This window comes from Barbus barbus (genome assembly GCF_936440315.1).
Source record: "Barbus barbus genome assembly, chromosome: 4".
Lineage (NCBI taxonomy): Eukaryota > Metazoa > Chordata > Actinopteri > Cypriniformes > Cyprinidae > Barbus > Barbus barbus.
This window is the reverse complement of record NC_136732.1, coordinates 22228160-22242598: the sequence shown is the minus strand read 5'-3', so window position 1 is coordinate 22242598 and position 14439 is coordinate 22228160. Positions and strand designations below refer to the sequence as shown.

At 35.7% G+C, this 14439-nt stretch overlaps 5 protein-coding genes across 5 annotated transcripts in view; 1 reads left to right on the top strand and 4 right to left on the bottom strand.

Annotated features, from left to right (window-relative positions):
• LOC306869044 (vascular cell adhesion protein 1-like) overlaps positions 1–14439 on the bottom strand; it is a 709597-nt gene that overhangs the window by 408670 nt on the left and 286488 nt on the right. The gene's annotated exons all lie outside the window — the stretch shown is intronic.
• Positions 2135–2764, bottom strand: LOC306869068 (hemoglobin embryonic subunit alpha; the record flags this gene model as incomplete). The annotated part of the gene is made up of 3 exons (XM_079415652.1): positions 2644–2764; positions 2357–2564; positions 2135–2263 (listed from the first exon to the last, which is right to left on the bottom strand). The coding sequence occupies exons 1-3, from the start codon at positions 2736–2738 to the stop codon at positions 2135–2137; spliced, it is 432 nt and encodes a 143-aa protein (XP_079271778.1). The 5' UTR covers positions 2739–2764.
• LOC306869070 (hemoglobin subunit beta-2-like) lies at positions 4325–4973 on the top strand (the record flags this gene model as incomplete). Its single annotated transcript, XM_079415654.1, has 3 exons — positions 4325–4416; positions 4513–4735; positions 4845–4973. 3 exons carry the CDS (start codon positions 4325–4327, stop codon positions 4971–4973), a joined length of 444 nt encoding a protein of 147 aa, XP_079271780.1.
• Positions 7326–7955, bottom strand: LOC306869067 (hemoglobin embryonic subunit alpha; the record flags this gene model as incomplete). The annotated part of the gene is made up of 3 exons (XM_079415651.1): positions 7835–7955; positions 7548–7755; positions 7326–7454 (listed from the first exon to the last, which is right to left on the bottom strand). The coding sequence occupies exons 1-3, from the start codon at positions 7927–7929 to the stop codon at positions 7326–7328; spliced, it is 432 nt and encodes a 143-aa protein (XP_079271777.1). The 5' UTR covers positions 7930–7955.
• Positions 12479–13100, bottom strand: LOC306869071 (hemoglobin subunit alpha-1-like; the record flags this gene model as incomplete). Its single annotated transcript, XM_079415655.1, has 3 exons — positions 12479–12607; positions 12711–12918; positions 13006–13100. 3 exons carry the CDS (start codon positions 13098–13100, stop codon positions 12479–12481), a joined length of 432 nt encoding a protein of 143 aa, XP_079271781.1.

The window sequence follows — 14439 nt, the reverse complement described above, 5'->3', positions numbered from 1 at the left end:
CGCGAATGGGCATCGTTCATTGCCCAGAGAAAAGTAGACGGCGCGTTTGGAATAAACCGAAGCATTTTTAACTTGTATTGCATTAAGATACAGTAACGAGAGGAGAGTCGCCCACAGTAACGAAGTAAAAGTACCGTTTTTTCTCTAAAAATATACTACTTGAGTAAAAGTACCCATTTTAAAATATACTCTAAAAGTATTAGTTACCCAAAATAATGTACTCAAGTAAATGTAACGAAGTAAATGTAACTGGTTACCCACCTCTGCAAACAGCCCTACTCTACTCTGCTCAAAACTCGCGTTTGAATCGTCAGTGGCAAATTATTTAAATAAGAAAATGGCTGTGAGTCAAAAGCGCCAGACTGTCCTTGGAAAGTTGGAATTGCCCCACTTTATAGAAACAGCCTTTGTGCAGCTGGCAGGCTACTGCCAGGTTCAGGAAATAGTCCTCCGTTAAATTGCGCTGCACACACTCTAATATTTGGGTTGAACTGTTCTGGAACAGTGTTGTAAATGCAACTTAACCACTGATTTGTTGTTGTGTCCTTTTTTGGAAGCCCAAACAAAGTACTTTAACTTTCACAACGAAACACAGCGTCTCCAGGACATGGCGCCCGCGGCAGCAACAATACTACAGCGAGAATAATAGTTCCACCTTCCTTCATTGCGTACACATTTGGGCGGTGTTTTGCAAATATCCCCACACCGTGACATGTGGGGACGTGTGTTAAATGTCAAATATCTCTTTGGTTTTGAGACTTTAGTCTTTGAATATTCAGGGATCTTATCTATGCACAATCCGCTTGTAACACTCCAAAGAGAAAGGAAAACTTGAAATCGCATCATATGACCCCTTTAAAGAATAGTCCGCTACTTTAACAATGGGTTTTATGTTGGTATGAGTGTTGATTCGCAATCAAAGCAGTCACTTCAAGTCTTTGATTATCTTAAATAAATAATTAAATAGATAAATAAACGAACGAATTAATAAATTAACCAAATAAATGCATAAATCAAAAACGACATTTCTAAAAAAAAAAAAAAAAAAACTGAATGCACCAAAGAACACTTAAAAACTTTAGGATTATGCACTAATTAATAATTCGTGTAATACTAAAGTGTTTTAAGTGTTCTTTGGTGCATTCAGTTTTTTTTTTGTAATTATAATTATATAATTAGTAATTATATGTATTATATGTATATAATATATGTAATTATTAGTATAATATATACTAATTCATATTTAATCCCCTTATCAAAATATAACGTAAATAAAATAATGAATAAAAAACTACTTATAGAACGTTTTTTATAGAAAGTTTTTTTTTCTATTTACCCAGTGAGAAACGCCTCATTTGCTAGATTTCAAAAGTTCATAATTGAGGCCAAATTGAGCAAATTAAATTTAGTCATTATAATTTATTCAATTAAAAGTCAAAGTATCTCAAACATTTGAGCGGAAGGAAATGTTTCCACATTTGTTTATGGTTAGAGGAACTAGTTTATTTATAGCCTATTTAAATTTGCAAGTGTAAAAAAGTATGCATTTTGTTTTTTTTTACTAAGTAACTAGCATATATATTTTTTAATAAGTGGGTATAATTATGATCAGTGAAATATGCTCTTTCTTTTATAAATCGAAGGATTTAAATTTCAACAGTTGTAAAACCCTCCAAAAGCACTAAGCGGACCAATGAAGTTCAATTACTAGTGCTTTACACCTCTGCCTCCACTTATGCTTTCGTTGAGAAATTATTTAGCAATATGCTTCTTTATTTAAAGATTTGACAAATTTATTTATTTGCTTGTTTGTTTGTGTGATTGGTAATTTATGTTTGATTTGTGTCAACACAAGATAAACCATCATTACTTCCATGTTCATTGGCTGGTAGTTCTGTAGAATTAAAGAAATAGTTGCAAATATTTGTATTCTGCTGTGAGACTCTCATCAGTCGCATAGTTATCCTGACGTTAAGGTGTTTTTAAAACACTGACATGTGTATGACAAAAAAATGCACCAAAGATGTTTAGTTAATGTTTTTTTTTATAATCATTTATTGCATCATAAGACAGAATGTTTATACAGGCATCCATCTGGTCTGACGCAGTCCGACTTCATCACAATAACATGCGTTTATCTGTACTTCTCGGCCAGAGCCAGAGCCAAAGCACTGAGGAACTTATCCATAGCAACATGGGCCTCTGGGGTGAAATCGTTGGGGAACATAGCGGCCAGAACCACGAGGATGTTGTGGGACAGAATCTATGAAAAACACAGGAAACAAATTAGGTTACCGTGACTTTACGAGAGTACGAGAGAATCGAAATTGACTGAAGATGAATTCGTTGCACTTACCTTGAAATTGGCGGGGTCAACACGCAGCTGGAAAGCATGAAGCTCGCTGAGGTTCAGGAGCCCAGAGGTAAGGTCATCGATTTTGCTGACAGCCTCAGCAACGCCGCTCATCACGGTCTTCCCGTGCTTCCTCACTGGGGCAGAGCCGGGGCTCAGGTCTTTCCAGTGAGAGAAATAGGTTTTGGTCTGGGGGTAGACCACCAACATCCTAGACAGACACAGTCAATTGATTGGCAGATCTATGCTCGAAGAAAACATTATGGCTTAGCTTAGATTAATAACCTTACCTAGAAAGAGCATCATTACCAATGTCATCAGCCTTTGCTGAGACCTTGGACCAAAGGTCTTTGACGGCAGCTTTGTCTTTGGCAGAGAGACTCATCGTGGAAGGATGACTTTGCAGCAAACTTCTGTAGTCTGCTGGCAAGAGGACTGGCGGTTTTATACTATCACCAGGAAGATACACCCAAGACCCTCCTCTCACCCCCAACGATGACTTATCAGCCTGTGGAAGAGTGCCAAAATGTTCCAGTTTTTCTCAAGACATACTGTCTTTTTTCAGCAACTCAGTAAACCATTAAAAACAGCTTATCGTACAAACGTAAAACAAATCGAATAACATTCACTGAGTCAGTAAGTGAGTAACTCGCTCATTTTCATTAATAGCCTACTCATTAATGAACTTCATACTCAGTTAATAATAATTGTGGAGTCAGTTGCAGCTGTGGCTTACATCAGAATTGTCCCTCGGTTCCAGTTCTACACTACATGTTTTAATTGCTCTTTGTGTGGAAAGTTGTAGTTTCGCAGTAAAACAAACAAAACAAAAAAGCAAAACGTTTAGGAGTTATTCATTCGACAGATGGTTAATAATTATATTAATTATTTTCAAATTAATGTCTTTAATATAAAACTATTATTGAACTCTTTATCAGTTGTTGAGTTATTTAGGCTACCGATGAACTGTAAGCTATTTAACTCTTAGGTGTTGAGTAGCAAATGAGTTTGTTTATGACAAAGAATAAACTGAGCTGAATTTAATTAATTTTTGTTCAATAATATCTTTAAAGGTACTTGAAACATTTGAAATTTGTTGGTAACGCTAAAGATGAGTGTTTCGACTGTATTGGGTACTGGAACAAAAGTACTTATTCTCTTTATTAAATAACTCTAATGTATGAACTATTTAAAGGTATTATTGTTCATAATTTTTTTAGCAGACAACTAAAATATCATACGAAGAAATTGCATGTATTTACTTAATAGTTTTTTGTGGTAGGCTACTTAAAACACTTGTGGATAATTATGGAACGCACAGTTTTAAACAATATTTAAATTGTTGATTTTGTCTGGCCAGAGGAGAATGACACTATTTCGACAAACTATTTCCCCGTCTAAATACTGTAAAGCTAATATAAAGCCACCCAGCTTTATATCAAGCCGATGTAAAGCTGCTTTGACACAATTTGCATTGTTAAAAGCGCTATACAAATAATATTGATTTGACTTGACAGTTCAACAAAACTAATTTCAATGTTCAGAATTCCCTATTCATAAAATGTTCTATCATATGTAGCCTATTTATTATGTATGTGCTTCATCATCCGATTTAAATAATTGGTCCTTAACAAATTAAACACCTTAAAATAAGTTAAAAATAAAGTAGCCTACTCGGCTTATTGTGGTTTCTATTTTCTTTTTCTTCTTCTTATTATTATTATTTTAATCGAGGAATATTGTTAGAATTAATCTTTGTGGATATTAGAAGATAAAAGTAGGCTAAGATATGCATCTTTTGGGTGGACGTGGTTGATCTTGGTTGATCCAACCCACAAACATTACACCCAATAGCCTGCCAAGGGGTGGAGTGATGAAACGCATTTAAAAGCACCGCAATGAAACTCTTTCTTCACAGCACTCTTTAGCTTCTGTTTAAGGCACTTTGTCTGAACATCTAAAGTCGGAAACATGGTTGAGTGGACAGAATTTGAGAGGGCCACCATCCAGGACATCTTCTCCAATATGAACTACGACGTCGTTGGTCCGCAAGCTCTGGCAAGGTATTGAGTCCTGGCAATTACACGAACTTAAAGCGGACAACTAGTTTCTTTACTGTGCTCTAATAAAATGCTCTTTCTCCTCGTTCTGGTTTGTAGATGTCTTATCGTTTATCCCTGGACCCAGCGGTACTTCGGCAAGTTTGGAGTCCTGTACAATGCCGCTGCCATCATGGGAAACCCCATGATTGCTGCTCACGGTAAAGTCGTGCTGGGAGGCCTGGAAAAAGCCGCGAAGAACATGGACAACATCAAAGGCACCTATGCTGAACTGAGTGTGCTGCACTCCGAGAAGCTCCACGTAGATCCTGACAACTTCAGGGTAAGTTGACACCTGGATTACAAAATAATGTTTATTACTAAGCTTTGTTCTGACTTCAGTGTTCATGCATCCCTTCTGTCCATGACACTACACTTGTGTCCTCCCACAGCTTTTGGGTGACTGCTTGACCGTCGTTGTTGCTGCACAACTGGGCGCTACATTCACCCCTGAGGTCCAGGCCGCTTTTCAGAAGTTCCTCGCCGTCGCGATCAACTCCCTTCAAAGACAGTACCACTAGAAACAAAACCTGCTTTGACTGTTACACAGAGGATCAGCTGATGCTTAAAAATGTGTTCTTCTGAGCTGAAGCAAATAAATGTTTCATTATTCAATATGCAGTGCCTCCTTGATTTTATACTCGCATGGATTCACAGTTCATTCATAAATTCTCATACATGAAAGATTGTGCCATTTCCAAATAAAATATTTTATAATTACATATAGTATGTTGAAATAAGGATGACCTTTCTGAGAGGTAACAGATGTAACAGAGTTGGACAGTTTTGAGCCAAAACAGATATAAATATTAACACAAATACAGAATTGTTTGTTCAACTGTTTACATAACTAATAGTTTCATATTTGATGTTGTAGCCTAATCGTACGCGACTGACAAACATAATACATAACATAATAATAATGTTATTTAAGGAATAGTCCGTCATTTTAACAAAAGGTGTTAAGGTGGAAAAAGTGTTGATTCGTAATCAAAGGTAACGTCAAACCTTTTAAAACAACAAACAAAGGGTAAACAAAAATAGATAAAACAAAGCGAAATAATAAATTAATAAATGAACAAAACCAAACAACAAACAGGACCTAAGTAAATAATATTTATTGGTGTAAAATAACAGAATACACCAAAGAACACTTTTGAGACATCTGACATCCTTATACATGTGTGGTAGGCTGTAATTTACACACATACGTTGAAAAACAACTGAACGAGAAACACCTAATTTATAAGATTTCAAAACTTCATAATTGAAGCCATATGGAGCAATTAAATTTTGTCAACATACTCAATTAAAAGTCAAAGTAGCCTATCAACCATATGAGTGGAAGTAAAATTTCACAATTTTCTCAACGCCTTGTCTAGATAGCTATTAAACTAAAACCAATGAAACCTGTTACAGAAATGTTGAAGTGTATAGTAAATTAATTTGAATATAGGCTATTGCTATGTAAATATCAAATTCAGCAACAGTTGATCTTTTGATATTCGATGCAAATACTAATAGTTCTGATGGTCGACCATGTACACATTCGGAATAAAATCAAATTAATTTTCAATTATGGTTATTAGTTATTATTAAAATAATTAAAATTAAAACTTTATTAGATTAAAGACGTCCATATCTGTGACTAATAATATTTGTCATTGAGACTGATTTTATAGTCTTTTTTATATATGACAGTATAGACAGTATTTCGGACAGTATAGGCTACTTCTTTAAACTTAATTTCAGACACTTTATATGGTCTTAATTTAATGACAAAGTGTCGACAGTTTATTATTGAAACGTGATAGCACATCCATGATTCGCGGAATGGATCTTTCCACTCATAGACGGATCTCTTGCTCAGACCCTGCTCTCGCAATATTGTTTGTACGCAGTCAACTTTGTCCTTCCATCACTGAAGACCAGAATAACTATTTTTATTTTATTTGTTTAGTTTTATTTATTTTGTTTATTTTTATGTAATTCAGGGGCAGAGTATATTCACACAAAAATTAAAGCAATGAAACTAATTCTCTACTTATTTTTATTATTAAATAAAATAGTAAATAGTTATTTAAGTGCTTCTACATCGGCGTTTATTAAACTATTTTATTTAGTGCATTTGTATTTTGTTGTTCTTGTATAGGCTAGTTCTACAATAAAAGCATATCGACATGTAAAACTGTTTCGTCTTTTGTGTCGTCGCTTTTTGTTGGGTTGGTGGGGTTGGGGTGGGAGAATTGTCTGTTTTCGCCTAGGACACCAAATAAGCCAAAACCCCTACTGATTAGTGAAATTTGCACTTTGCACTTTGTGCGTTGAAGGACTTAAATCGCAACAATTATAAAACCCTCCAAAATATAGTAGGCCTATACACTAATGGAGTTCAAATACTGGTTTACACCTCTGTCTGCACTTAGGCCTATGCTTAGGGTTGAGAAATTATTATAGCATTATGTTTCTTTATTTAAATGTTAAAGTTTGTTTATTGTGATGGTTTTTTATGTTTGATTTTTTCCTTTATTTATTTTTTTTGTACGTCGGACTTTAGACTCAATATAGGCTACTGCTACAATGAGTGTCAACACTAGATAAAACATTATGTTCATTGGCTGGTAGTTTAATGAATGAATGAAACAGTTGCAATATTTTGTCTCACCATTTGCAATAGTTAGGCCTATCTTTACCACGTTATAACAACAGAGGTGTTTTTAAAACACTGACAGGTCTATGAAAGAAAAAAAATGCACCAATGATGTTTAGTTATAATGTTTTTTTTATAATCATTTATTGCATCATAAGACAGAATGTTTATACAGGCATCCATCTGGTCTGACGCAGTCCGACTTCATCACAATAACATGCGTTTATCTGTACTTCTCGGCCAGAGCCAGAGCCAAAGCACTGAGGAACTTATCCATAGCAACATGGGCCTCTGGGGTGAAATCGTTGGGGAACATAGCGGCCAGAACCACGAGGATGTTGTGGGACAGAATCTATGAAAGACATAGGAAACAAATTAGGTTACCGTGACTTTACGAGAGTACGAGAGAATCGAAATTGACTGAAGATGAATTCGTTGCACTTACCTTGAAATTGGCGGGGTCAACACGCAGCTGGAAAGCATGAAGCTCGCTGAGGTTCAGGAGCCCAGAGGTAAGGTCATCGATTTTGCTGACAGCCTCAGCAACGCCGCTCATCACGGTCTTCCCGTGCTTCCTCACTGGGGCAGAGCCGGGGCTCAGGTCTTTCCAGTGAGAGAAATAGGTTTTGGTCTGGGGGTAGACCACCAACATCCTAGACAGACACAGTCAATTGATTGGCAGATCTATGCTCGAAGAAAACATTGTGGCTTAGCTTAGATTAATAACCTTACCTAGAAAGAGCATCATTACCAATGTCATCAGCCTTTGCTGAGACCTTGGACCAAAGGTCTTTGACGGCAGCTTTGTCTTTGGCAGAGAGACTCATCGTGGAAGGATGACTTTGCAGCAAACTTCTGTAGTCTGCTGGCAAGAGGACTGGCGGTTTTATACTATCACCAGGAAGATACACCCAAGACCCTCCTCTCACCCCCAACGATGACTTATCAGCCTGTGGAAGAGTGCCAAAATGTTCCAGTTTTTCACGACTTTCTTTTTCTTCTTCTTATTATTCTTTAAATCAACTCTTACGCGATTTACCGAGGGGAGTGCTCTTTTTACTCAGTGTAGGATTTCAACACAAGTTAAGCAGATTACCTCACGGGACCAGTGGGACGGATGTTGTCAAGTGGTCGTTGTTTTACCCTTAAATAATTCTGCTTTATTGCATAAAAATCTGGGAGTTTTTGCATGTCAAAAAACACCATTTACAAGAACACAGAAAGAGGCCCAACAATGTCAAAATTTTCATGATTTACTACATTTGAGGGAAAATTTCGTCCCACAATGTAGGTTAAACAAATTCACGCATACAAATTGAAGAGTTCACATGCAAAAGCCTCAAAGTGCCGTTTGAAATGTTCTTCTAAAATTAGCGTAGATTCAGTTATTTCACTTTTATGGCAAGGAATATGTTATTTTATTTCCATTAAATTGAAATAACTGAACATAAACATAGGAGGCTGAGTGAAATGCTAATTTTAGAAGAAAATTTCAAACGGCACTTGGAGGCGTTTACATCTGAACTCTTCAATTTTGATCAGTGATACACTAAAAACCATTAGATGTTGCTCACCTGAATAAGTTGTGTGTTAAAACTAATCAACATACCTGAAATAATCAATCAGAGTCTTCGGGCACCTTTGAAAACATGGAATTATAATAAATTGAGGTGCCGTTTTGAAGGTATGCCCGGAATATCTCCGCTATGCCTCACAATTGTGCAGTTTACGGAAAACAGATATCGAGATATCAGCTCTGGTATCAGTCCAAGTTAATTTTGGCACATTAAACCTGCTCGTGTTTTAGCGCTGATAAGTAGGCCTATAAGCGAAAAGCTAATTTTCAGATTGGATTAACTGAAAGTAACACTTTTTGTTTGAGCATTAGTAACTCAGTGGTTGTTTGTGCTAGATCTCTCAAACTTTGATGTATAGCCATACTTGTCTGCTACAAATAAAACTCAATTTGACGTGTACTGCATAATCACAGATTATGTGAGTTAATGTCAAATGCAAAGAGTTCCGTTATTACAACCTACCCCACTACTGGGGTGAGTTGTAACACAGGCTGGGGAAAGATGTAACAGTGTGAAGTAATTTGCTGAAATAAGACCCACACTTCCAATTTATGTGTAAACTTTTTTGAAGAACAAAGAATAATCAGTTTTGAATAAAGTGAACCATTTAAAGTGTTAACATTATATTGTGTTTAGCATGTGGGTTTAAAGTTAGCATGAATGCAAAGTATCAAATTAAACTAGAGAAACAGCTACTTTAGGTTACAAATAATTGTATCTACAACACAATGATTTCTAGGCAAAAATTAAAAATCTCAATGAAAAAATTACTTTCTGTCCTGAAAATCATTTTTTTGGTCATAAAATTGACAATACTCACATTCACATGCCATTTCTCCTGTAACATTAAAAATGTGAATGGAGTGTTTATTGTAACATTGATGACATCACCACAGCTCCTTTCTGACTTGCCAAACTGACCCCGTGTTACAACCCCTTGTTATCACTCCCCGGTCTCCCCACTCTGTAGTATGCAATAGCACTTGTCATGCATCACAGTACATTTATTCCCTTTAAACACAATTACTATTATAATAAAGATTCTTTATTGGCATAGATTAAAGCAATACGCCCCAAGAAGCCGTGGTTTACAGTGAATTTATAACAGCTATAAGGGGCGTTGTTAGAAAACCCCCTTAGCTGTTTTCACTGTAAACCACGGCTTCACGGGGCTTATTGCGTTTATAAAACGGTAATTCCATGTACTTAGTAAGATTTCACAAAATTAAACAGAGCAAATAAGTGTAACGATATTAATAAAAACAGTATTCTTCCACCAAACAATGTAATTCCGTATATGTGAAATTTTGATCACCTTGTAATTTTCTCCTCAAAGCTCCTCGGTGATTGCGTGACGATTGTTGTGGCTCCCCAGCTCGGTCGTGCCTTCACTCCGGACATTCAAGCAGCATGGCAGAAGTTTCTGGCAGTTGTAGTCTCTGCACTTGGAAAACAGTACCATTAACTGAACATCTGATTTTAAAAAGCTGCACAGAATTATATATGTGCATCTTCCAATTATTGTATGAGCACCTTCCAATTAATAAAACCCTAAACAATTCTGATCAGTGTTGTTCTGTTATTGATGTTAATGCATAGGCTAATATGCAAAAAAGAGATACACTAAATTAACATACAATTTCGTTGTCCTCATTATTGGTTGTATAATATTATTAATTATACGGGAAATATGTCACTTGGATATCCTTTTAGCAACGACCTGCTGGTTTCAGCACTGGACAGCGCCACACTCAACCTGGGGTGCGTTTTCCAAAAGCAATTATGATCGCAAGCTCCATCGTTACCAATTCAATGGGAATTACCACCATAGTTAGCTAACGATGCTTTTGGGAAACGCACCCCTGTCCGATCCTATATCAGGCACTCTCATCCGCTGCCATAATAATAAAAACAGCCAGAAAATCCCCAAAGCAGGCTTATTGCGATACTGAGGTATTGTGAAGAGATTATAGGTAAAACAGCATTTATTATTATTATTATTTATTATTATTTTTTTTTTCATTTTCATTAAGCTCCTAAACAGATTGAGCCCATGTTTATATAAATCTCATAAGACTCAAACATTAAACATATTTTCTAGAATGAAAAGCAAACGCAGGTTTGGATATTTAATGGAAATTTAAAATAATTATAATAATTAATTTTTTTAAATAAAATATAATTAATATGATGTGATCGTTCAATCACATGAAAGTAAGTAAATAAATAAATAAATGTTTGTTTACCTGCTGTTTGGAGGAAATATGGTGATAGACGGTCGGTCAAATGTGCATTTTGCGTGCAGTTAAAAGTCAGTGGCTGATGCAGAGAAGTGTTATGTCAGGTATTATGACTGGTTAAGATAAGAAAGCTTGAATCTCTTACAGTCTTGGCACATAGCCTGCGTGTCTAATTTTTCCCACCCTTCCTGAACACTAAAAGGGAAATAGACGCCATGACAAGGTCTCGACAGTGACAGAGAACCTCCAATACCTTCATAAAGGACATTATTTGATTCCTACTCGTGAAGTGTAATAAAACAACAACAACAAAAAACAAACAAACACATAAATCATGATGTGTGTCGTTATACATATCTGTAACATATACGACACATTATTCTACCTTTGTTTCGGTCTTTTGGGTTAAGAGTGCTGGTACGACACGTTAGAAATTTAGTGTTTTGTCATGAAAAAAGGCTACTGAAATAAATTATTACTGAAGAACTACATGCTTTTGTAATGGAAAACACGTTTCAGTAGAATCTGAATGGACACTGGCCAAAAGTGAGTGGAAACAGACTAATCTGTACATTTCAGTAATAGCTTTCAGCATGCATTTGAGAAGAGTTTTACTCTTTTAAAAAAAATGACTTATCAGGCAGTATTTATAGAGTAAACACAGCTAACCCTGAAACAGTAACGTTTGTTGAATTCCAGAAAAAACAATATGCAGATATTCTGTTTATAAGCAACCTACTTAATTACACTGAGGACCACAGCCAATATTGGACCTGTAACATGATTTCTTATAACAAAGTAGTCAAGTCGCTTACTTTATATAATACTTTTCTCAGTCTACGTTATTTTTTTTATTTTTTTTCCTCGAAGAATTTAACATAATATTGTGCCTTAATGAGGTGAACAGGGGATATTAATTGATATTTTAGTCCATCCTAAATTAAGGCAGGTGTAATGGTTAATCAGTGGTTCTTAGCTGTCAAGGCAGCGATCTGAGGTTTGCAGTTTCCCCGCCGAACACGAGCCCGCCTCCGGCCCAAAAACCAGCACCATTACGGTAGAAACGGGCTGAGGATGACCAGTTGATTACCCTTAAATTACTTTTAAATATTCCATTTGCAATTTTTTTTTTAATTCTAAGCTTAAGTGTCGTATACATATTAAAACAGTAAAATAAAATAAGTTATAGCTAAACCAGTGGTTGAGTGGAGCATTTTACAAAGGTTTAGAGGAAATAAGTTCATATAAATATTGGCTTTTTAATTTATTTTATTTTATTTTATTGATTCATTCTTACAAATGTTTGGGTTAACTCGTTGGGTCTACTCAATTTGATTTGTTATGTACCAAGTTACCTACTGTAGCCTAGCCTACATCAAAGTTGAATTTGGCAAATTATATCTTGAAAGTGTACCAACCCTACCAGATCTGTGGTATGTTTTTGTGTGTGTGTAAACAAAAGGAGACAAAAGACATAGCTTGATTTCATATAATTCATTTTATTATTTCCATCCTCATTAAGGCGAAGTGTCGCGTTGGAAATGAATACAGGGTCGATATTAGCGGTACTTCTCGGCCAGAGCCAGGCTGACCTGAGCGAGGAACTTGTCCACAGAAATATGCACCTCAGGAGTGAAGTCGTCAGGAAACATCATTGCGAGCACAACGAGGATATTGTGATTAATGATCTGATTTAAAAAATACAGAGTATTTTTGTTAATATAGAGTATATTTAATCGTGATTAAATAGGAAATCCTATAAATCCTAAAAATATTTTCAGCAACATTTACCTTGAAGTTAGCGGGGTCCACGCGAAGCATGAAGGCGTGAAGCTCGCTGAGGGTGAGCAGACCCCCCTTGAGATCATCTATCACCTCGATAGCACTGAGGACGCCATTCAGTACGGTCAGCCCATGCTTTTTCACCTGAGGTGAGCTGGGGCTCAGGTCTGCCCAATGAGAGAAGTAGGTCTTCGTCTGAGGGTAAACGAACAGAGTCCTGCAACGATTCAAAACAACAGAGATGTAATAGCAGCCTATGTTATAAATGTCCGTTCATTTATGCAGAAACTGCAGTGCAAAGTACCTGGCCAGAGCCTCCCTGCCGATGTCCTCCACCTTAGGGGCAACTTTGCCGAAGAAGGTCTTCACGGTCAATTTATCCTTCGCAGAAAGACTCATGGTGACTAGATTTAGTTGTGGATAGGCTGCTAAAAAAAAACCTAGCTGTGTTTTTTTTGGCAGGGCCTTTTAAAGGAAAGAAGGGCATTATTTTAAAAAACAATTTTTGACTCCACCTCCGCAGGGCATTGGGTGGAAATGTCTAAAATCTTGATAAGCAAGAGAGCTGTTAAATTCTGAACCGAACAGCATGTTCATGTAAATACATACTTCACGTATCTATTATTCATTTCAGAGCTCCCCAAGGCCTTCAAAAAAATAAAATAATAATAATATATATATATATATATATATATATATATATATATATATATATATATATATATATATATGTGTGTGTGTGTGTGTGTGTGTGCACAGGGCTGCTTGAAAGTTTTGAACCCCTTGCAGAATCTGTGAAAATGTGAGTAATTTTAACAAAATAAGAGATATCATACAAAATGCATGTTATTTTTTATTTAGTACTGTCCTAAGATATTTTACATAAAATATGTATATAGCACTGTGTGTGTGTGTGTGTATGTATATATATATATATATATATATATATATATATATATATATATATATATATATATATATATACCTACTTGTGAGCTTGACATTAAACAGGTTGTGACATTGTACGTTTTGATGATACGTAAAACGTCTCTTAATTTCCTTCTTTTCTTATGCTGTACAGAATGTATAAGTTAACAGCTATTAACATTATCCCATACCTAAACATTACTTACTTTGTTACCTTATCTAAAATATTACACCATCACTTTGGCACAACTATGGTCTGTATGTGCATTAATTAATTACAAAAGATAGTGCAACAAACAAATATATTTATATTTTATTTATATTTATAAATATCCTGTAAATTAAACAAACATAGGCTATTTACGAATGAATGGATTAACGAACGAACGACCGAAAAGGTAGCATTTCTTTGCATTTATTCGTGTCCTTTAGACAACACACTCAATTAAAGTTTTTGAATCATGTATTTATAAAAGTAAGAAACAGTCACAACACTAATTGAAGCATGTTTTTTGGGGGGGTTAAGAGTGCTGATGGCGCACAACCGATAAATTATACTTATTTTAAGAATGGCGCTGTGATTTGTGTCCACGTCGCCAATATTGACATTTAATTAAAGATTTCTCAGACTGTATGGGAGTGATAAAACCCACAGGCATTCATATTTGACCAAACTACTATTGCTGTAGAGAAAGGGTGGATTTCAAGTCTTATCTTCTGGAAACATGAACACATTTTATCAGTAACTTAAGAAGTAGGCCCACCCATGTTTGGCACTGATCTCGATTACTACGAATTTGCTCAGGGATAG